Source organism: Lissotriton helveticus, chromosome 3_2 (genome assembly GCF_964261635.1).
Source record: "Lissotriton helveticus chromosome 3_2, aLisHel1.1, whole genome shotgun sequence".
NCBI lineage: Eukaryota > Metazoa > Chordata > Amphibia > Caudata > Salamandridae > Lissotriton > Lissotriton helveticus.
The window spans coordinates 399,617,880-399,641,710 of record NC_136062.1 but is presented as its reverse complement, the minus strand read 5'-3'; the positions used below and the strand labels follow the sequence as shown (position 1 = coordinate 399,641,710).

Below are 23,831 nucleotides of genomic sequence, written 5' to 3'. Positions count from 1 at the left end.
TATAGTGATCGTTTTCCTTAGATTTTCCGGGATTATAGCATCCGCATCGGTTTCTTGGAAACCTGTTACGTCTATACCCAGTTGGTTTGCAGTTGCAGTTCTACCGGTTCTTGTAGGTCTACCGTTCTCGGTATCGTTATCCGACATTTTGTTGACTGAAAGTTTGCAGAGCAAGTTTCAAGGAAACAAAGATAAGGTGTACAATATTTTGGAACACTGTATCCTTCAACGTTGAACAAACCAAAAACTAATACATAGGATTTTCGTCCTACTCAGTAATGGCGGATATTTTATCCTTTAACCCACTCCAGACGTCTATTGGAGTATTTCACGGGAAAAAGGGGTCTCTGTGAAAAGCACGACTGAGTTACTCTAGTATCTAGCGTTAAATTAGTGCCTTACCAGACGTTGGGCGCCATGTAGTGTAGTTCCTATATTCCTAATAGGCTCTGCACATTGGCATATTATATCCTATAGATGTGACGTAGGACTCAGGTCGACTAGGTCTCTATCGAATATATTAGACTTAATTGTGAGTGCCAGCTAGCTCAGAGGTCACTAGAAACTTTCTCGAATACACAAGAAGGGATTAGTTTCTGACAACCGCATAAACATGACAACTTTGTTTCCCCAAGATAAAACGTATCTTCAGAGTCGTGGAAACAATAGATAGATATTTCGCTCAGTCAATCGTGCATGCTTCGTTTCATCAGAGGTGCAGAGAAATAGAGAGACGGGCGTTTTCAATAAAAGTATTTATTGAACAGTCTTCTTTCTCATGCAGAAGAAATGAACTGCTACAATCTTAATACTGGCTGTAAAGTATACTGCGTACAGCAAGAAGAGTATTATAAGATAATACTGTAAAAGCATGGTATGGTTTCTAAGCCATAAAATTCATATATAAATAATAAAGACTAAAAGTACTCAACTGGTGCTTCTAAAATATGCCTACCCCGATGTCAAAGAACAAGATATCTTTATTGTTCAATTAATTAAAATTGTTACAATATTCTATCAATAAAACAAAAGCTTGTTTAAGAATTCACACAATTATTTAAGAATAAAGTAATCATTTAAAAAAGATAATAAATAATACAAAATAACTGTTATGGTTATTTTCTTAACTGGCAGTAAAATATTATACATAGAATGTCAGAAAGAAAGTTTTTGTCATAGTCTCTCTTTCTCAATGGACGACTAAGTCCTGTTATAGTTCAGTATACAGTTTCAATTTGGCTCGGATGGCATCAGTGAATTTCCCTAGTCGGGCCACAATTTGAGGTGTTTTAGTAGAGAAGCACCCCGATGTACCTAACCTAAGTCTAGTACGAAGGAAGAAGTAAGTGAGGTGTAGCATAGGTTTAGTTTCTTTGCCAAGAATCTTTCCAAGATTTCTCTTAGGGTCTAATCAGCTCCGTACCTTGGTTTTAGTATGTAGGAGGTCTGGTATCTCTGTCTCGGGACTCTATTTCCCAACACCCCGCAAGGGGAGCTTAGAAACACTGTACCTGGATTCTCAGCGAGAGAAAGGCAGCCTCACTGACAGTGCGTCAGCTGGAGGGTCGGCTTCCTTCGGCCCTTGCTGTAGCGAGCTGTGTCGGGCAAGTAGATAGTCGAACTGCTCCAAACCACGTGTGTTTGCTAGGGCAAGTGTGGGCCTATTTATACCTTGAAGGTGCCTGGCTTGACGTAAAGTCGGACATAGCGTCACCAAAGAATCCTAAGGGAATGGTAGTTCTTTGAAAACGCCATGATTTCTAGGACGGGTCACTATTCAAGAAAGGGGATGTCCCTGACTGCTGAAGCCGAGTTTTCCATGAAATCGTTGTGGCTTTTCGGAACTAGTGGAAGTAGCCATGCCTGTATTTGGACTGCATGGGCTATGTCTGAATATGGGTATGATTTCTATGCCTATATAAGGGCAAGGTGAATTATACTTACATAAGGGCATGAATCGGTAAATTACACTAGGGTCCTAAAACGCTATACAACAGAGGGATCAATTCATTCTTATTCTGACGCCAATAGCCATTATATGGAGGAAGATCCAAATGATCATCCTGTGGGGGCAGGCGCAAGAGATGACCTTTTGGAATGACTACTAATGTCCACCTACCAGATGGCCCAAACCTTGAGCCCTGATGACATTACTGCGTATCATGCAGTTATTCAGAGGTAGGCTTCTCACCATAAGGTGTAAGTGCACGCTATAGAAGAAGATGATGACTACCTGTTAAACTTTCACGGACTGAGCAGACGATCCAGTTTCAACCAATGCTTAAAAAAGATCCTAGTAATTTTAAGGACCCAATTAGGGCAGAATTAGTGATGCCTAGGAGAAAGAGGAATTTCAAGGCATTGCCATTGACTCTCTGTACATTAGTTTCCTCTGACTCCCTCGTCGTTTATCCAGCAAGTAAGCTAGTGTCTATCCAGGCACCTAGGTATCTCCCTCCCCCTTCCCACCACTCCGACAGATAAGGAAAGTTAGCAGCTTGACAAGGGAAGAGACTAGCAGTAGGGACAAATACCCGGTGGCGAATAGCCAACTCAGTAGATCTGCTGTCTCACTACGACAGTTATCACTGGGAGGTAGTTGCTCATACAGTTCTGCAAAAAGCCTATAAAAAGAGGGTTGAGGTATTGGTTGCTGAGAGAATAAATATCTCAGACGCGACCATCAGGTGCACTCTGGATACAGGTGACACTGCATGCCGTATTGTTCACGCTAGTGTTCTCTTCCAGCATGCATGGGTTTAAATCTCAGGTTTTAAGGCCGAGGTGCACCAATACATGCTTAATGTCCTGTTCTATGTGGAAACATCTTTTGGACCCCTAGAGGGCGAGATGTTAGAGAAGATCTATAAAGACACTGATATCAGCAAATCCATGGGTGCCTTACCACCCTCTGCTCTAAGGGGTCCTTTTGTATGCTCCAGGCGAGGTGTGGCAATAAGGCACCACCGGGCCAGGTACTATCAACCCAATGATGACAGCAGGCTTTCTAGAACCCCCACGCCAGCAGTAGTTAGTCACTGACAGGATACAGGGGGAACAATGTTAAGTGCAGAGCAAGGAAACCCATGCTCCAAACAGTGACTCCTCATCTATTCTCCCGATCATTCAACACCTGTCGGGGGAGGATATCTGATATTAGCACTACCGGATGTAGATCACATTAGATCAGTTTGTCCTAGCAATAATCTAGAAGTTCTACTGCCTCGAATTCCATACAACATAAGACCATCATACCCTCTTGCAAGAAGATATGTCAGCCTTGTTCCAGAAGGACATCGTCCAATCAGTGCCTCTGCATCAGTGAAGAGAGTGTGTCTACTCGCTATACTTCCTCTTTGCAAAGAAGGACAGCTCGTTCCGCCCCATACTATATCTGAGACCACTCATTTAATAGATCTGGTCAGAAATTGTCCATATGATTACTCTGCAGGATGTCATCGTACCACTTCCACAGGGAGACTCAAAGACTGCATTAGCTCTCAAGGACATTTATTTTACATCCCCACTGTTCATCGCAAGTACCTACAAGTTTGTTGTAATTGGACAGTATTACCAGTTCACAGTGCTACCATCAAGTTCACCACAGCTCCAAGGGTCTTCATAAAGTGTTTGACAGTGGTGACTGCTCATCTTCGCAGAGCAGGCATCCACTGGGGTACCTCCACAATGGATTTTTAAGAGCAACAGTAGACACCAATGTCTAACCCACACGGGCAATCTGTATCTCCTATTCAGCCTAGGCTTCACAATGAATGCCTAAAAGTCTCATCTTCAACCTTAACAGAATTAGCCCTTCGTGGGATCAATTCTCAATGCGGTCATTGGAAGAGCATGCACCAATAGCAGAGGTTTATGGCATTTCAGCAGCTGCCGTCTCTTTTTTACCGCACGTGTCAATTACAATAAGGATAATAATGAAGCTGTAGGTGTAATGGGAGCATGCATAGTGGTTTGTCCGAATGCCAGGCAGTACATATCCCTCTTCAGCAGTGCCCCACCATTCAGTGGTCACAAGGGAAGGGTCAATCGCAAGGTGTAATGTTGATAAAGTCCAGCATTCATCACATTCTTCAGTGGTGGAGCAGTAATAACCAGTTGATGGGCAGGCCTATTATGGACCCTCTTCCACAGGCAACCATTACGACAAACATGTCACTTACAGAGTGGAGACCACATTGAAACACGATGATTGTTCAGGGCACCTGGACACTATTCTTTCCCATGTCTGCCATTTATTCCGTCTGTGTCTAGTTTCTGTTATCAATCCTTTTTGCCTTAGATAAAGCACTATTCAATCAGTTTCAATGTCCCACTTATGTTAAGATATTTACGCCTATTAAGAGCCTTGCTATAGTGTAGCTGAACTTAATCAAAGGGATTTTTATTTCCTTGTGAGAAAGTTCAGCATGTACAACTCCACCAGTTGTTAGGTTGTTCCCACCCTATTTCCACCATTGATTTAAATGTACTACTGAGCTTGCAAGTTAGTGGGTGGTGCTTGCTTTGCAAGGCATCCCCTCTACGGATCGCCCACTAACTATCCCTGCTAAGCAGATTCAAACACATGTATATTGCAACATACTGATGTAACATTAGATGTAAGTACACATATTTGCAAGTGCATGTTTTGTGAATGCTTAATGTGTATTTACACTCCTAAAACTAGCCACTTTTGCTGTAAAATCCAATTAGCTTTGTGAACATAGCTATTACATCAGTCCTTTTTGCCAATCGTTTTAGGTCCTAGCCTGGTACTCAGGCCTGTTACTCTAGATCAGAGCCTTCAACTACTGGTATAGCCCACAACAGCATGCTATGACTCTGTAATATTCGATTTGAAGTTGTTTCATTGGAAGCACACACTTGCTAAAGCATGGTGCTTCATGTTAGCTAGAATAGATACCTCAATGGCAGTCCTGCATTAGATTACCAAGTTCATTTAAAAAATATATTCTCCAGTAATATCAATGTTTTAAAGGGTCAGTGTCACACATTTTCTTGCTTTGTTGTATTTGTTTATTTTCTTTTGATCAAAAGGTTTCACATACAATACATAACCAACAACAAGATATGGATAGTAGAATGTAAAGTAAAACATATGTTCCAACAAAAAATGTTGTGTGCATAGAGAGTGGGGTTAAATTGTCATTTATTAATTCAGTGCCTTTTATGGAGCAGTGGCTGATATTGCAGTAATCTTGTATTCAGAGATTGTTAGTCACTTATGCATTCCTTTTCTCTCCCACCTCAGGGGCCGGAGCCGTCATTCACACTCATTCCAAGTTTGCAGTCATGGCTACTCTCCTCTTTTCAGGGAAGGAGTTCCGTATCACTCACCAGGAGATGATCAAGGGAATCAAGAAAGGGACCACCGGAGGCTACTACAGGTATATGACCCACTGGCACTGCCTGTTCTCAGACAGGCGGTTCCTCTTCTTAGGCAGAGATGCGATGCGCCACTGCTCTCAGAGCTGGAAAAAGCAAATATAAAATGATAATAACATTGTTACTATCATATCATTGGTATTATCATTTTATTTTTCGTAGCTACGGGGCTGGGTGGGCTGGTGTCAACCTGAGTGGAACATATGCACTGGCTCCCAGTCCCTGTCTGAGTGCTGAAACACGGCGCTCAAACCAATCACAACGCTGCTGACAGCAGCATTGTGATTGGCTTACGGAAGCCTGTGTGCTTCCTGCTTCTGGGGCTCGCCAGTAAGCACAGCACCGACGGAGGAGAGTCGGCGGCCATTAGAAGGTAAGTGATTTTTTTTGTTCTATTTTGTTTTTTTAAAACCCTCGCACCCCCTTTCCCTGCCAGTTGCCGCTGGTTGTACCTGTGGCTCAGTCCATGCCATCCTGTTACCTTCTCCATACAGTCTTTCCTTGTCCTCAATGGTGTCTGGGACAATACAGTATCCGAGAGGGATGGAGTGTGAACAGGGTCAGGAGGGAGAGATGGTCTACCCTTGTCTTTCTGTAACATAGGGAGAAACAAGCCGGACTAAAAATGCCTGCAGTATTTAAGTTTTTATGATTAATATTGCCCTGTGCTGACAAGATTGAACAGGTTTTAAAATGCTTTATATTTTATTCTAATTCCACCATCTACTAGAAAATGTTTATTTATAGTGAAAGTAAAGTGTACAACCACATATAATATATGATAAGACATCTACTCTTATAAAATGAAAGCAACATAAACCTTCATTGACGGCCAGAAGAACAATCAGAAACCACTAGGTGTAGAAAGAAAAGGAAAAAAAAGTAAGACATACTAGAAAAGTAATAGGAGGAAGACCGACTGTCTTCTGAAAGTAACTCATTGATATTACTCCAAACCTCTTCATATATATATCTTCTTTGCATTTAGAATACATAACACATTCATATTGAGAAATTTACAGTGGACCTTCCATATAGTCCTTACAGATGTAGATTGCTTAGACTTAATTTGGTTCTAGGTCTAGTTCGTGGGGATGAAACAGACGTTGTCTTGAATGCTTTATACTTTTATATCAATTTACAATCAGGTAAACAAGTAATATAAGACGCACATGTTTCTGTACATTACTGTTCTCCTATTATGTTAATGATTACTATACTGCTCCCATTATCTTGTTCATTCCTGCTGCCCCTACCCCTGTCTCTGTGAAGCGCTCTGATATCTGTAAGGATCTTGTTCGCGCTATATAAAACTTTGAATAGAGCAGCGCGAGTAAGACGCTGGCAGTGTGACTGTGAAACCTGTAATTTTTAAACGAACTGTTTTGTGTGATTTTACGCTTTTAGGAGTGTGTCACTAATTTTTAAACTTACCGCTGGTGGGAAGCTTGATTTCTTGAGGGGATATAGATATTGTTGGGTTGATTGTGCTAACCCCTTGCAGTGTCCCGGTCCGTCCCCGTTCCGCCACGGCTTTTGTGTGCCGATTGAGCGGAGGGACGTGACTCCTCCCCCAGCTAGCACTCAGAGTTATAAGCCACACCTGATCCCGCCGCGCTTGGTGAGAGCAGCGCGAGTAAGACGCTGGCAGTGTGACTGTGAAACCTGTAATTTTTAAACGAACTGTTTTGTGTGATTTTACGCTTTCAGGAGTGTGTCACTAATTTTTAAACTTACCGCTGGTGGGAAGCTTGATTTCTTGAGGGGATATAGATATTGTTGGGTTGATTGTGCTAACCCTTTGCAGTGTCCCGGTCCGTCCCCGTTCCGCCACGGCTTTTGTGTGCCGATTGAGCGGAGGGACGTGACTCCTCCCCCAGCTAGTATCACTTCCGGGCCTGTCCCTACTTGAGGCGATGTGCTTCCGGCCGCGCAGCGGACGAGCGCAGCGGGCGCGACGACGGCGCGCCGAAGTCGCGCCTAAGTCCAGCCCGTCTGCGCCCGTCCGCGGCCGATTGCGGGCTAGGGCGAGAATCCCTGGTCGTAGGATCTATTGGGCTAGGGATCAACTTATTGGCCTCCGCCCTCACACGGCATCTCGGTGTATGCATGGCATGTCGAGTGACGAGAGGGAATGTCCTTATTGTGATTTCCATTACACCACCTTGTTGCGGGATACTGAGGAGCAAGTACTTTCTTGTGGTCTCCTTAACGTAAGGTCACTACGTAAACATAGACTGGATGTCTTTGAGTTGCTTACAGATAAAAAGTTCGACCTACTGTTTCTTACGGAAACATGGTTAGACCAGTTTTCCGACTCGGACATTATCGAGGCCACGCCGGAGAACTACTCGTGGGTGAGGCAGGATAGGCCAGAAGGAGTGGGAGGGGGGATTGCTGTTATTTTTAGGAAAACACTGGGCTGTTGCCTAGAGCGTATGTTGATTGCGGAGAGTGAGGCGGGAGTTTTCACGATTCAAATCAACGGGGGCACGTCAATTAAAGGATGTCTGGTCTATCGACCACCAGGGGCGTGTACTAAGTTCAGGGAGAGCCTGCTAGAAAATCTTATGGAGGCTACCCTACGTAGGGATAAATTCCTCCTATTGGGAGACCTGAACTTGCATCTAAACTGCCCAGAGGCTATAGGGGTTAAGGATTTCTGTCGGGATATGCTAGCTCTTCAGTTGGAACTGAAGCTTTCAGGCCCCACGCACCGACAGGGACACCTCCTGGACCCGGTTTATGCGAACTGGGGAGGTGTGGAGGTGTCGGGAATAGAGCCTATCCCTTGGACAGACCACTCTCTGGTGGCTTTTTCCATACAGTGCTTAAAAACCACCAAATCCAGTCAGGCACCCCCTAATTATCTTAGGAGGAAGTGGGCCACATTCTCGGTGGAGGATTTTAATCAAGCCTTAAGCAGGGAGGGCCAGCCTTGGGGAGAAGACATAGAAATGGCGGTCTCTAACCTTAATCAGCGCATTACTGAAGCGCTTGACCAGACAGCCCCACTCTGCCGTACGTCCGCATGTGCCCGGAAAGAACGCTCAGCCCCATGGTTTAATGGCGAGCTGAGGCAAACGAAGGCGGAATGTAGGCGAGCTGAAAGAGTTTGGAGGGTGTCTTATAACAATCAGGCTAGGGAATTGTTTTTGGAAAAGAGGCGCCTTCATCATAGGCTGATCAAAAAGCTTAAGGCAGCCTACTATGCAGGACAAATCTTGGGGGCCAAAAACTCGGCCAAAGAACTCTTCGGTATCTACAAGTCCTTGACTACTGTAAACTCATCTACAGATCCGGAGAATTGTTCAACGGAGTCGTGTGACCGTATTGCCGAATATTTCTCCACTAAAGTCGAGAAGATCTACTCGACTTTCCCGAATCCGCCGACAGGGGTTGACTTTGAGGCAGCATTGGTGGACATAGAGATGGCAGGGCACCTTACTAACTTTCGCACCCCCTCTGCTGAGGATTTAGTAGCGGTGTGTCGCTCTGTTAAATCAGGGTCCCCATGGGACCCGGTGTCACCCAAACGCCTGGCGGACAGTTTGGAAGTATTGGAGCCTTATATGAGGCATGTCCTGGGCATCTCCTTTGGAACGGGAAAGCTGCCTGAGGGGTGGAAACAGGCGGTGGTGCTCCCGCTCCGGAAGAAACCCCACATAGGTTTTGAGGTATTAGAAAATCTGAGGCCCATCTCACTCCTGCCTTTTCTGTCCAAAGTGGCGGAAAAGGTGGTTAATACCCAAATTATGACGCATGTGGAAGAGACGGGACTGCTCCACGCGACGCAGTTTGGCTTTAGGCCACGCCACTCCACTGAGTCCGCCCTCCTTATGGCTACGGAACATCTGAGGGAGGGTGTGGATGCCGGCCAAACTATGGCTCTGATCCTGTTGGACCTCAGCGCGGCGTTCAACACTGTAGCACACAACATCTTGCTACAGTGTTTGAATAGAGGCGGCATCTCTGGCACCGCGCTGAGATGGATCCAGGACTTCCTTAAGGGGAGAAGCTTCCGAGTAAGGCAAGGAGACTGCTATTCCAAGGGGGTCCCCCTGGGCCAAGGCGTGCCTCAGGGCTCGTCATTGAGCCCGACCCTCTTTAATATGTATGTCGCGCCTGTTGCTTCGATTGTGGAAAGCCATGAGCTTCAACTGGTTTCGTACGCCGACGATACGCAGCTGGTGATCTCCCTATCGCACGCGCCCTGTCTTGCTGCCGATGGCTTCCGGTCGTGCATGAAAGAGCTTGCCGAGTGGATGGCCATCAACTGCTTGAAGCTCAATGGCGGCAAGACAGAGGTGCTGGTGGTGGGGAGAGCCCAGTCTGCTTGGTCGTCGGCATGGTGGCCACCCTGTCTAGGACCAACTCCAACCCCATGCCAAGAAGCACGAAACCTGGGGGTTTGGTTTGATGTGGGCCTAACTTTCGGCCCCCAGATCAACCGGGTGGTTGGAGTGTGTTTCGGGATTCTGAAGAAACTGCGAAAGGTCCTGGACTTACTCCCGATTGGTGCCCGTCAAACCCTGGTTCATGCTCTGGTGACAGCTAGGTCGGACTACGGGAACCTGTTGTACTTGGGGGCTCCGGAGAAAAGCATGGCACGCCTGCAGGTGCTGCAGAACGCGGCGGCCCGTTTGATTCTCAGGCTGCCTAGAAGGGCGCCTTCTAAGGCGGCCCTCCAGAAGTTACACTGGCTCCCGGTGAGGAGAAGAGTGGAATACAAAGCCCTCTGTACCTGTCACCGAATTTTGAATGGTAGGGCACCCGACCCGTTGAATAAACTTATTGAAGTGTATCAACCTGCACGAGCACTTAGATCCGCAGGGGGCGGTCTTCTGAGGGTCCCCAGAGTTAAGAGAGCCCGCATGGGAGGTAGGTCCTTCAGATGCCTAGCGGCAAATAACTGGAATAAACTACCAGCGGACCTGCGCCTGGAACCGGAGGAAACGAGGTTCAGAGCGAAACTTAAAACAATTCTCTACACCAAATAAATTGTCTGCTCAGTTTTTGTGTTCCCTGCCCGCTGTCTCTCCCATTCTTAGCGCGCGGACACGCCGGTGTGCGTAACGCAGCGCTTTATAAATGTCCCAATAATAATAATAATAATAATTGAATAAATAAATAAATAAATAAATTCCTTTAAACTGCTAAACTCACTCATGTTCTGCAAAGCTTTGCCACCCACATGCGAAACCGGTGTGAGATGACCTGTGCAGCTGCTGTTGATCCAGACAGGTCTTTGTCAAACTCCAGACTTCACCTGTCCTTACAGGAGAGGCTGCTCAAGCCAGTGACTGATCCTTTTGATACTTCTTGGGACCACATTTTGCCTCCGTTTGATATCAGTCACACATTATAGCTAGACCTGGGTGGGAAACTCTTCTCTATTTGCAGCAGTTTTTTCCCCGCTCGCGCTCGCCTGCAATAAGTTGGCGAGCGCGAGCTTCCGCTCAGGTAGAATTCCTCCCCGAGCGGCAGGAAGATCAGCGCGAACGGTTTGCACCGCACTCCCATGCACAAGGCCTAATTATAGTCCTCTACTCTTTCAGCATCGTCCTCAATAACTTCTATGACCTTTGTGATCAAACAAACTCCTGCACCCTGACATCAGTACCTTTTTGCTGACTGTGTGTGTTATTTAAATGGTGCAAACCTAGCCAAATACATTGAAACTATGTACAGGTTAAAAGGCAAAGGTACTATCGGTGAGTGAATTGAGCGGAAGCTGCGTTCTGAGAGCGGAGGTGGACTTTTACTTTGCCTTAATTCAGTATTCTTTAAGGATTTGTGTCCTCAGCTATTTCCTGATTTGGGTTGGGCAGTCCTCATGGACACAGGGATGTCTTTCAAGCTTCTTGGTACACAAATGGAGACGTGCTGTATAAAAAAATAAAAAAAATCACTGTACTTATTTGCCTTCAGTCTGATGGTGTCCTGGCAGTGGCTGTGCCGAGAGCCATTATAGATGGTGAGATTGTTATCAAGCTATGCAGGTTTCACGGGTAGAGTTTGCTTTCTAGGCGATGTAACAGGATTTGACAATCGTGCCTGCCAGCAAGAGGTACTGGCTTTCCATCATGGCCGGATTTGTGTGATTACATTACTTCTGAGCCTTGATGCGGTATGCCGCTGGGTATATTATGTCCTTAAAGGAGGCATTGTGGTGTCTAAGATCCCTGGGAGCAATAGGTTGCCACTAACCAGATGTCCAAGTGTGCAGCATGAATAGCAGTTTTTTTGTTGCTTTCCTGAAGAAATTGTATGAGTTTCTTCAATAGAATGAAATGGGACTAAGCCATCTTGGTTTCCTAGGTAATGTGTTCCTTGAAGGGTGTAGGCAACTTGGAAAATGTGGTAAATTCTTGATTAATTAAATTATTGGAGCTCACCACTCCATCCCGCTTTCCCCAGTCCCCTTCCAGATTCAACATTCACATTTGTGTGAGATACCACAGCTTTACCTAAAGTAGCTCTGAACCTAGCGGCTTCCATGATTTGTTTTTTCACATAACCAGCATAGAGGTTCTGCACTTACTGTTTTGAAACATATGGTAACACTGGTAGCCCTGCATTTGGATTTGTGTTTGAGTGCTCTATGCAGACTTTTGCCATTCACTTTAACAAGGGATAAGAGCATTTTCCTTTCCAGCCCCAACATCAAAAGCATGTGCTTTTGAACAAAGGCAGTAATAAAAAACTACAGGAGAAACCGTAGCCTCAGTTGGGTCCTGGGTAGGTACACTACCATGCAACAGTGTTTCAATAGGATTCAATGACGGAGTACAATTTAGGAATTACATTGATTACACAACACAGTCACAATTTTTTCATTCAACGTAGTTATATTAACAACAATAGAAGCATATATTTATACTTTACAATGAATAAAAAGCAGCATCAGCCATGCTTATTTAGTTGTCTACTAAGTGCAGAGAGAACACATTGTGTTTGTGAGAAAGTGTTTACACTGCACAAATTAAACTCGTGAAGAGTATGTCAGTGTTTTCTTTGGGAAGTATTTGATAACAATATTATGCCCGAACAGCTATTTTAAAAGACAAGCAATGAAAAGGAAATCACAGCATAATTAACAATCCCAAATAGGCTGATACAGGTTGACGGCATTTCAACCTTCATGATTTGAGGTCATCATCCGGACAAAGGCACACTAGAAAGATGGTTGAAGAAAGGCAGTCAGGATTCTCTTTGGTCCATGACATGAGAACTGGAGAGTTGGCATGCATTCTTCAAGAAAACTAATAATAACCGGTTGCATAAAAAAACATGTTTCCAAAGTGTCTGTGAGACTCGCAGTTTTCTTTGTCCAAGAAAGGATGGTCAGTTAATCCCTTCTAACACTGTCTACAAGGTTTTGAATGTTTGTTTCCTCTTCTCAGTGTGCTGTTCTGGTGTTAGGCAGATCTGTTTTGTGAGGAGTCTCGCACTCATACAGAGAAATCAACCTTATCCTCTCTCCTCCACCCTGTGTGAAAATGTCTGTGAGAGACATCTCCCATGAACATACCTTGATGAGGATCTGTTTGGGCTATGTGAGCCCAGTTCTACCCTAGGCTTGGCATGTTGGCCTTCCTTGCCCCATATTACCACGCTCTTTTCGTCATTTGGTAGCGAAGAGCTGGAATGCCCTGCCCCCTAATCTCCGCCTGGACTCATCCGAATCCAGCTTTCGGAAGAACTTAAAAACATACCTGTTTTCAAGATAATCGAGCTCTCTTCTTGCTTCTGCTCTGAGTTTTTCTTTCAGCGTAACCAAGCGCTTTACAAGCTTCCCTTATTATTATTATTATTACTATTACCATCAGTTCCTCCCTGTCTGAGACCGGCTGTCCTCATCATCCTCGTGGGTGTCTTCTTCTGAGGGTGGGGTCGTTGAAGACTGATTGTGCTCCTCATGAGCAGTCTTATGAATGTGGTCTTCTAAAAGGAGCTGAAGAGGTGGTAAGGAGCACTCATTACATCTCCTGCTGTACTAGTGCCTCTCTTGTTCCTCCAGCACTGGCCTGTGCTTAGGTGCTCTCTCTCACTATTGTTCTGCCTACTCGACAGCATGTCAGTATGCCAGAGCTTCCCTTCTGGTGCTGGGTAATATGTTGGTTGGTCTGCATTCTCTTTTACTGCTCATGAATATCCTGAATCTCCCCGATCGATCTAATCAAAGTTCACAGATCTGCGGATATGGAATCAAGCCCCAGATACAAAACCAGCTGCCAGAGTGATTACAAAGGAGCAAAGTTGCCTATATAAGTGCGTTTATTTGCCTCCTCTTGAGTGATACTGAGGGATACCATGTTTTCCCTTTAGCTGAAAGTTCAATAAACAAAGGTGTTCTTTCACCTCATCTTGCTCTAAAGTGACACCCAGAGAACTTCTAAAGTAAGGCGACCTGCTCATAATAGCTAATGAGATTTGGCAGGAGTCCCACTCTGACCTGGTGGTTTACAGAAAGCAGAGAATCGTTTCAACCTCATCTGGTCTTCACCAGGAGCAACTATTCTTTTTTGGCAACCTAAAGTCATTTGCTGGCCCTGCAACAAAATACATTTGACCAGAATGCATCCCATGATGATAAGAAGGTCTGTGAAATGCATGTACCTTGCATTTTTTAATGCGTAGAAGAACGAGAACGGACTGCCTACAGCTGCTAATCAAGTACAACTGCTCTCTGTTTAGTGAGAGTGTCTGTAAGGCAGTTTCCAAGACACTAGTGGTGGGTAGAACATTTGCTTCACTTCTCACTGTTTGCCCTCATCCACCCTCATCTGCTCATCTCCCTCGCTTTTGAGACTGAGTAGAATAGACTACTTCATGTTAATTTGGACCGCTTTTATATTTTTCTGCAGAAGTGGATGCATGCTATGGTCATTCTGACCGGGAGTCGTGCAAGTAGGTAGATTTATTTATTTCATGTTTCTCTAGAGCCGTAGTTCTGAGCCTTTTGACCTCTGTGGACCCCCACATAGGCACTAAATTGAATGCAGGGTCCCCGACTAAGCAATGTCTATGATTTGATCCTGTATACAATCCACAAAAATGCCGAAACAAATGTAGCATATAAATACACATATTATGGAATATTTTATTTAATTCCCAAACAAACAAACAAAAATCATAATTGTAATGGGAGGCTGGATTTTAAAAACAAGTTTTTTCTCTAAACGGGATATGCTATATGGATGTAGGTGGCGTGGCGGCTGTTGATCTGAACACTAAAAACCAATAAACAGATTTAAACCTTAAAAGGGATTTGCTAGGCTCCAGCATATTTCTTTGTGTGTTTTGGCACTTAATGCTTTCTCACAGTGTTGGTACATATCAGTGCTTCAATTGAGGCCACCGGCTGTCCATACTAGAGTTTGTCTGCTGTACTTGCACTGCTCACACGAACCGAGGTAAGTATTTTAACTTAATTTTGGATTCCAATTTCATATTCCTTCACATTTAAAGAGGTTTCAGTCCATTTAACTTTGCTTATTATGTGTAAATACTTTTTTCATCTGCTAATATTGTTCAATTTTCTAAACAATATGGACCCCGTCATTAGGAGCCGTGGACCCCAAAGGTCCATGGACCACATGTTAAGTACCACTGTTCAAGAGCACTGTGCGGCTAAACTGGCATTCGTGCAATTTATATAAACTAGTAGGATATGCAACAGCTATGTTTGTGCTTTATCTGACAGTAGCTCTTTACACAGTCTTTGTAGGCAAGTTACCTAGGCTGACTCCCTAAATTAGTACTTTGGGCTGTACTAGAAAGTTGTCGCTACCCCAGACATTGAGTAACTTTTCATTTTTGGATTTCAGATTGAAGCCAGTCTCTCTTTTTGAGTCCCCTTGTGTTCTTCAGATAGCAAGCACGTCAACCGAGTCGATTGGAATCTTTGCTTGAATTGCCTTAAATGTCAGGCATCCAATCACGAATTTAATTAACAGCTTGTATTGGTAGTCAATGTAGTTATTAGTGTCGGTCTTATGTAGTCATTTTTTTTTTAAAGCATTTATAAGTCTTGCTGTGGAGTAGAGGACAGCCTCAGGGTGTTTGGAAAGACTGTGGCAGGCCAAATAATAAGTAATTGGATGTAGGTTGACAAAGGCATGTGCTGCAGCTTCCAGGTGTGTGGGGGATATGTGTCTCATCATTTTTGTAGAGTGTGAATGATAACTGGCAGCTTATGCTATTTATGTGTGCGACTGGATAGACTAGATTGGTTGTACATCCGTCGCCATCCTACATCCAATGGCGGACATCCAGGCATCACCATCCGAACCTGAAATCCTTAATGACACCGCAGACGACTACAACCATGACCCCCACTTTGAACCGATCGTTCAAAGCAAGTTATTTCTGTATCTCTGGCACACTTAGAGAGAGAATGGTTTTCAGGTTTGTGGTTGGTGACCTGTATTTCTATCCCATGGTTCTGCTGTTAGGTCTGAATTCAGCAACCACTGTATTCAGAAAATTGGTGGTAACCCTTGGGGGAGGATCGGTATCCTAGAGCTTTTGGTACTAGGGAACAAGATTTGAATCCCAGCCTCCGTTCAACATCTTGCAGTTGTGAACACGTCACTTAATCTCCCTATGCCTAAAAATGTGGAACACCCGCTTCTGTAGTAGGGGATCTCTGTGTATAGTCATAATCTAGTGAATAGTCCCGCCCATGTGCGTGGACCCCGGAGCAATCAAAAATAATCTCTTATAGTGTCAAAAAATGCAGAAAAGCATAGACACTTAAGAGAGAATTTAAAGACAGATAATGCAGCCTAAAAAGGCTACACTGTCCAGTACTTCAGCTAGAAATTCCACCACAAAATCCACAAAACAGCAAAAGCCTGTACAGATTTCCCTTGCTTTAACAGCAAACTCCCTCAGGAATGATAGAGAGAAGAACCTGGACAGACAAGCCCCATAGGCTGCCATTATGTGGCTCAAAACAGTATACTGTGCCTTTAAGAGAATCTTCCAGAACCTTCTCCCAGTATCCCAGAATGCATAGCAGGTCCAACTTAGTTTCAGTTCTTTTTTCCGGCTCCTGCAAGCAGGACCCTGGAGCATTGAGCTCTCCCTTTTCAAGGTTGTTGGTGTTTTTTCACTAAATTCGATTTTGTGTACTTTTAAAGTACTTTGGTGACTTTCTTCTTGGTTTTCTGCACCCTTTTGTTGTCCATAATGCCTGCATTATTTGACAAATGCCCGGAGTGCTCCAGGAAGAAGGCCAAGTCAGATCCCCATGAGGTGTGTATCCTCTGCCTTCACTCTTCCCACATCCCAGAGGAGTGTGTGATCTGTAGAGGCTTCTCTGGCAGGACCCTGAAGGACAGGAGGAAGATTAGACTTCAGGGCCTGGACGAAAGAAGACTGAAGGCTCAAGGTGGGTCTGGAAGGGCTTCCACTGCCCATGCTGAGGCCTCTGGGGGGCTCCCCAGGGGCAGGAAATCCAGCAAACATCCACGGTCTCCGTCTGGGTCGGTTGCTCTGACCACGACGTCGAGAGGAAGGTCCACGGCCAGTTCCCAGTCTCCCCAGGGCTCTGGGTTGAAAAAACGTCGCCCGTCGACGTCGAGGGACTTACACAGGCCGCCGTTGAACCCGGTGTCGATTTCTTCGTCGTCGGCGTCGAGTGGACGGCATCGGCGGACCCGGCTTCGGCGCTCGCCGTCGAGGCGACACCGCCGTTCGCCGTCGTCGTCGAGGGGATCCTCGTCGTCGAGGCCGCCGTCGAAGAGGGCGCGGTCGCCGTCGAGGCGGAAGAGGTCTCCGGCGCAGAAGAAGTCGACGTCGAGGCGATCGAGGTCGATGTCGAGGCGTCAGCGCCCGTCGTCGAGGTTTCGAGGTTCGTCCATCTGGTCGGGGTCGACGTCGAGGCATAGAAGCCGGTCGATGCCGAGGCGTGTGGAACGGTCGACGCCGAAGGGCCGCTCGACGTCGAGGGGACCACGTTCGACGTCTGAACACCGGTCTTCGACGTCAGGGGGTCGTAAGGACAGGCCGAAGACTGTGGGGGGCTCCCCTCAGTCAGGACGGGATGGTAGCTCGCCGGGAACGGCGTACTCAGAGGTGTATACCCCTAAGAAGACTATTGCACCTCCCCCTCCTTTGCCTCGAGGTCCTCCTCCGAGGGCTCTGACCCCTCCTCCACTGCCTCCTCTACCTCTTCCGTCAGGACCGCCGGCCCCGGTGCCGAGTGCGCCTCCTCCGGATCCACCGAGATCGGTGTCGATGCCCAGCCTTCCGACACCTCCGAAGAAGACTCCTAAGTCGAAGGTTCCTCCTAAGCCCAAGACGTCCGACCCGGGGAAGCCGGCGGAGCGTCCCAGACCCAGGAGATCGAGGTCACGCTCAGGGAGGGGAGACAGATCTAGGAGTGGACGCGGATCCTCCTCGAGATCCAGACATCGCCATAGGAGGCATAGGTCCAGGTCCCGTTCGGCCTGTGGGACCCGTTCGTATTCACCCACATTGTCGGATTCACCGGAGACGAGGGTGTCTCCGATAGATGACATTGGCACGTTCCAGGAGGTTCTCCTGAGAGGGGCTGCGAAGTTGGGGATCAAGGTGACGGCCCCTACGCCCTCGACTTCTGTGATCTTCGAGACTTTGCACACGAAGCACCTGTCTCGCCCCCTACTGCCTTTGGTGCCAGGACTGGTCGAGCCTGCTGAACAGCTCTTCCTTACGCCGGCGGTGGTGAAAGCCGCTCCATCCAGGCTTGTCAAGAAGTACAGGGCTCCAGAGTCGGACCCGGCCTTCTTACGGAAGGACCCAGTACCTGATTCAGTGATTGTGACGGCGGCTCGGAAACTACATGCTACCTCCCCGTCCTCCACTGTACCTCCGGATAAGGAGAGCCGCTGGATTGACTCAGCTGGACGGAAGGCGTGTGGGACGTCTTCCACGACGATGAAGGCCTCCAGCGACTCTGCGTTGTTGGGGCGGTACGACCGTGCACTGTGGGATTCCATGGAACAGTTTGCGGATCTTGTCCCGCGTGACAGGAAAGAGGACTTCATGGAGATCGTCCAGGAAGGGATGCTGGTTTCGAACCAGGCCATCAGCGCTGCGGCGGATATCTCCCTGTTGGCCGCGCATGGATACTGCCATGGTATCAATCAGAGACGCCATGCTTGGCTCCGGCTGACGTCGCTCAAGCCTGAAGCGCAACAACGAGTGGCAAATCTGCCGTTTTCCGGCGATACCCTCTTCGGGAAACACGCAGATGACGAAATGGCCAGGATGAAGGCCGAGGCTGAAACCCTGACGGCTGTGGGCCTGGAGAAGCCCAAAGAAAAGAAACCCTACCACCAGTTCCAACGACGGTTCGGGTCGCAGGGTAGAGGAAGGGGACAGTCTTCTGGGCAACAGCAGCAGCAGCAACAACAGCAGCAATACAGAAGGCCCTTCCAGAAACGTCAGAGGGGTAGAGGGGGACAGCAGTCCTCTACCGCGAACAAGTGCCCGGCTGGGTCTCGACCCTGAGCGGCTACTTCCCCTTCGTCCGTTACCCGCTCCGGTGGGGGGAAGCGTTCAATTTTTTCTGGCAGAGTGGAGAAAAATTACTCAGGACAAGTGGGTGCGGAATATTGTTTGCAATGGATACAGTCTTCGGTTCACCAGCCCTCCTCCATCGATTCCCCCGGTCAGCTCGCAGTATCAGCTGCGCGAGCTCCAGGCGGAGGCCGATATCCTGTTAAGGAAAAGGGAGATAAAAGACGTACCTCTGTCTCAAAGAGGAAGAGGTCTGTACTCTCGGTTTTTTCTGGTCCGCAAGAAGGACAAGAACGAGTTCAGGCCCATTCTGGACTTGCGACAGGCAAACAAATGGATTCGCAGAGAAAAGTTTTGCATGCTGTCGTTGCATCAGATTTATCCTCAGCTGCAACGGGGAGACTGGCTTTGCGCCATAGACCTACAGGATGCGTACTTCCATGTGCCCATTGCACACAAACACCGGAAGTTCCTGCGATTTCAAGTCGGCACCAATCACTATCAGTACACGGTACTTCCGTTCGGGCTGAAGTCAGCGCCCCGGACGTTCTCAAAGTGCATGGCAGTGGTAGCGGCAAACCTGCGGAAGAACAAGGTGTTTGTCTAACCATACCTGGACGATTGGTTGATCAAGGCCTCCTCCTTCTCGGAAGCTCAAGCACACTTCCAGAAGACGTGCGTTCTCTTGAACAAGCTGGGGTTGCACATCAACATGTCCAAGTCTGTCCCGACTCCGGTCCAGTGCATCCAGTACTTGGGAGCCTCCATCGATACGCTGTCGGCAAGCGTGTCTCCTTCGGAAGAGCGACGTTTATCACTCCTTCGGAAGGCTCAGGCTCTCCTGTCCGCTCCATCCACGACAGTGAGGACGGTGTCTTCTCTGCTGGGATCGATGGCTTCTTGCATCTTCCTGACGCCACATGCACGGCTGCATATGAGACCGCTGCAGGAGTGCTTGGAAGATCAGTGGGACCAGAGGAGAGGCTCTTGGGACGACAAGATACGACTGTCTCTGCATGCTCTTCAGTCTCTGAAGTGGTGGTGTTCAGCGGAGAATCTCCTCAGAGGGGTTCCCTTCCACAAGGACATTCCCACACAGACTATCGTGACGGATGCTTCTCTCCTGGGATGGGGAGCGCACTCCGGAGATCTGCAGATTCAAGGGACGTGGTCCCCGTCGGAGTCCACGTACCACATCAATTTCCTGGAACTCAGGGCTGTTCACTTGGCGCTGAAGGCCTTTCAACCGTCCTTCCGGACCAACTCTCTGCTTGTACAGACGGACAATACGACCACGATGTATTACCTCAACAAGCAGGGGGGCTCGAGATCGCGCACTCTGTCTCAGGAGGCGCAGGCGATCTGGCATTGCCTTCTGGCTCGAGGACTCTCGATAACGGCCACTCATCTGCCAGGTGTGCAGAATGTTCAGGCAGACAAGCTGAGCAGACTCATTCAGGAAAACCACGAATGGGTCATAAACGACGAAGTACTAGGAGAAGTCTTCGCAAGGTGGGGAACTCCAGACGTAGATCTGTTCGCCACCGCCGAAAACAGCAAATGCCGAGACTTCGCCTCCAGGTACTACCAGCCAGGGACGCTGGGGAACGCGTTATGGATAAACTGGTCGAACAGCTTTCTGTACGCTTTTCCACCCATTCCCCTGATTCCAGCGGTTCTCATCAAGCTCTCCCAATCCAGGGCGAAGATGATTCTGATTGCCCCGGAATGGCCCAGACAGTGGTGGTTCACAGACCTGCTTCACCGGTCTCTCCTTCCTCACATGAAGCTGCCGTGCAGGCCGGACCTTCTCACGAAGTTCGGGGGGCGGATGGTGCACCCCAACCTCTCGTCTTTGAGTTTGGCGGCATGGCTCCTGAAATAGTGCAGTATGGCCATTTGAATCTCCCAGAGGATTGTATGGACATACTGAAGGAGGCTAAGGGACCTGCCACTAGGACTTCTTATGCTTACAAGTGGAAGAGGTTTTGCATCTGGTGCAAGTCTAAGAACTATGACCCTACGACATGCAAGGAAGATGTCATCCTTCCATATCTGCTACATCTGGCGCAGTCTGGCCTTAGTGTCCATTCCATTGAGGTTCATCTGGCTGCTTTGACTGCCTACAGGAAATGCCCTTCACAGACTTCCTTCTTCCAGATCCCTGTGATCAAAGATTTTCTGGAAGGGCTGAAGAAAGTATTCCTTCCTGTCAGGCTTCCTTCGCCTTCATGGGACTTGAATGTGGTGCTGTCCAGATTGATGAAGGAGCCTTTTGAACCTATTCATAAGGCTTCGTTGCAGCACCTGTCCTGGAAGGCGGCGTTCCTCGTGGCCATTACATCGGCCCTGAAGGGTGAGTGAAATTCAGGCGTTGTGTTGCCAAGAACCTTATACTGTATTTCATGCTGCTAAGGTTGTTATGCGTACTCACCCTAAATTTCTTCCCAAGGTTGTTTCTGATTTTCATATCAACCAGACTATAACTTTACCTACGTTCTTTCAGAATCCTTCATCTCCAGCGGAAAGGTCTTTGCATTCCCTGGATGTTAGGAGGGTGCTGAAATTTTATCTGGATAAAACCAGTGGTATTCGTAGGTCAGACCAATTGTTTATCAATTATGGATCAGTCAGGACGGGTCTTGCGACCTCTAAGCAGTCTATCTCTAGGTGGATTGTGTCCTGCATACAGCTGTGTTACCAAAAAGCTAATAAGACCTTAGGAGGTAAGCCTAAGGCTCATTCCACCAGGGGCAAGGCTGCCACGACAGCATTGCTCCGTAATGTTCCGATTGCAGAAATCTGCAAGGCGGCCACTTGGAAGTCGGTTCATACCTTTGCTAAGCATTACTGCCTGGACACTGATGCCAGGGCAGACGCAGACGCTCAGGTTGGGCAGGCTTCGCTGTGAAATCTGTTCGCACAGTAGTGGCGTTAATTCTCTTTTCTCCACCGCCGCTTTGGTGTGGGGATGGGCTTGCCATTCTATTCACTAGATTATGACTATACACAGAGATCCCCTACTACAGAAGGAGTAGTTTCTGTCCTGTAACTCCAGTTCTGTAGTAGGGGTATCTCTGTTATAGTCATAAGCGCCCTCCCTCCTCCCCGGTGGAGAGAGACATATTCCTTTATGGAATGCTACAGGTCTGGCGTGTTACGCCTTCAAAAAGAACTGAAACTAAGTTGCACCTGCTATGCATTCTGGCATAATGGGAGAAGGTTCTGGAAGATTCTCTTAAAGGCACAGTATCCTGTTTTGAGCCACATAATGGCAGCCTATGGGGCTTGTCTGTCCAGGTTCTTCTCTCTATCATTCCTGAGGGAGTTTGCTGTTATAGGAATGGAAATCTGTACAGGCTTTTACTGTTTTGTGGATTTTGTGGTGGAATTTCTAGCTGAAGTACTGGACAGTGTAGCCTTTTTCGGCTGCATTATCTGTCTTTAAATTCTCTCTTAAGTGTCTATGCTTTTCTGCATTTTTTGACACTATAATAGATTATTTTTGATTGCTCCGGGGTCCACGCACTTTGGCGGGACTATTCACTAGATTATGACTATAACAGAGATACCCCTACTACAGAACTGGAGTTAGAGGACAGAAACTACTCCTTCCCTCGTAACCCGCTCTATACCCCTCTAGCCAAACTATGCTATATAAAATTGCAAAAAAGAAGCAGTTGCACATACATCCCTCGTTTTCTTGAAAACTGCATTTCATGTAGGGTGTCACCCTGGGCTTCCTGAAACTTCATGATCTGAGGTGTTAACAGACTTGAACAACACATACCAACATCTAAGGAGCCAGGCGTGATTTGTGATGGATGCCTTCTTCCGACCTTGGCCTTCTCTTGAGAAATACCCTTCATGTACAGGCATGTTCTAGAAAGCTTTCACAGCTGCAGGGGGCAACGGTGTGTAGCTAGTATGACCTTGCCTCCGTAGTAATGATAATTATGAGTGAGGTAAATTACTTACAAATCTCAGTTCATCTTTTCCATGGCAAAGATGCCGTATCTAAAACTTTAAAACTTTTGGACATTGATTTGATTTGTTGAAGTATTTTGTTCATGATAATTTGATTTAAGAAGTTACTACTGAGTAATTAAAAAATTGTGAAGGTTATAAAAATTAAATGTCCATTAAGTACCCGTTCTGGCATTACATGTAGTTTCCGGCCCCTGATAAGACTGTAGTTGCTGCTTCTTGTCAATGTGTGCACTCAGAAAGAGTATGTTTAAAGTATTTAACACTGTTTTCTGCATAGACGGCGGCAGCCATTTTCGGTCTCACGATACTAGGCCAAATCCCTAAGGTGCCATGTTAGTAAACTAGCACCCTCTTAGTACCGGATATGAATCTAATAACTTCATCTCAACTCCTTTCTGTGTCAATTTGCAGAAGCAGTGAAGTTGATCTAACATGGCCCCTCAGGTTCAGTGTGGAGCATCCGTGCCAGAATTTGATAAAGGCCCATTGCCTATCCTGGAGGTACGTAGGGCTTCTTCTGTGCCAAATCTACTGGAAGACTTAAGGAATACCAAGTTGGCTATATTTAAGGATTCAATTTTAGTGATACTCTTTCAGTTGTTGTAATCAGTATCACTTTGGTACTCATCCTTTCGTGTAAAGTGTGATGGCGTTCCCAGGGCTATGCACACACAACACCTCACATATAATGAATGCTTCTTTCACTGGGCCCCTCTGAACTTTTGGAATAAAACTCTGGATAGTTTGTCCTTGATTTGCGATCCGTACACTGGAGATATATCCCTCATCCATTACCCTTGACGTACAAGGGGTGATTGTAAAACTCAAGTCATTACCAGAAATACTTTATTTCTAGGAAATTTAGTATAGAAATATTACATTTCCAATTAATAAATGTAGATAATTTTATAGACCTAAAT

At 46.7% G+C, this 23,831-nt stretch overlaps 1 protein-coding gene across 6 annotated transcripts in view; it reads left to right on the top strand.

Moving 5' to 3' along the window:
- APIP (APAF1 interacting protein) overlaps positions 1–23,831 on the top strand; it is a 420,872-nt gene that overhangs the window by 336,437 nt on the left and 60,604 nt on the right. For 4 of the 6 annotated variants that reach the window (XM_078684314.1, XM_078684312.1, XM_078684316.1 and 1 more), the window contains 2 exons: positions 5,273–5,408; positions 23,323–23,412. In XM_078684314.1, the coding sequence (XP_078540440.1) occupies positions 5,273–5,408; positions 23,323–23,412 (226 nt within the window). The remainder of the gene's footprint in view (positions 1–5,272; positions 5,409–23,322; positions 23,413–23,831) is intronic. The other 2 variants (XM_078684318.1, XM_078684313.1) reach the window with 1 other exon arrangement.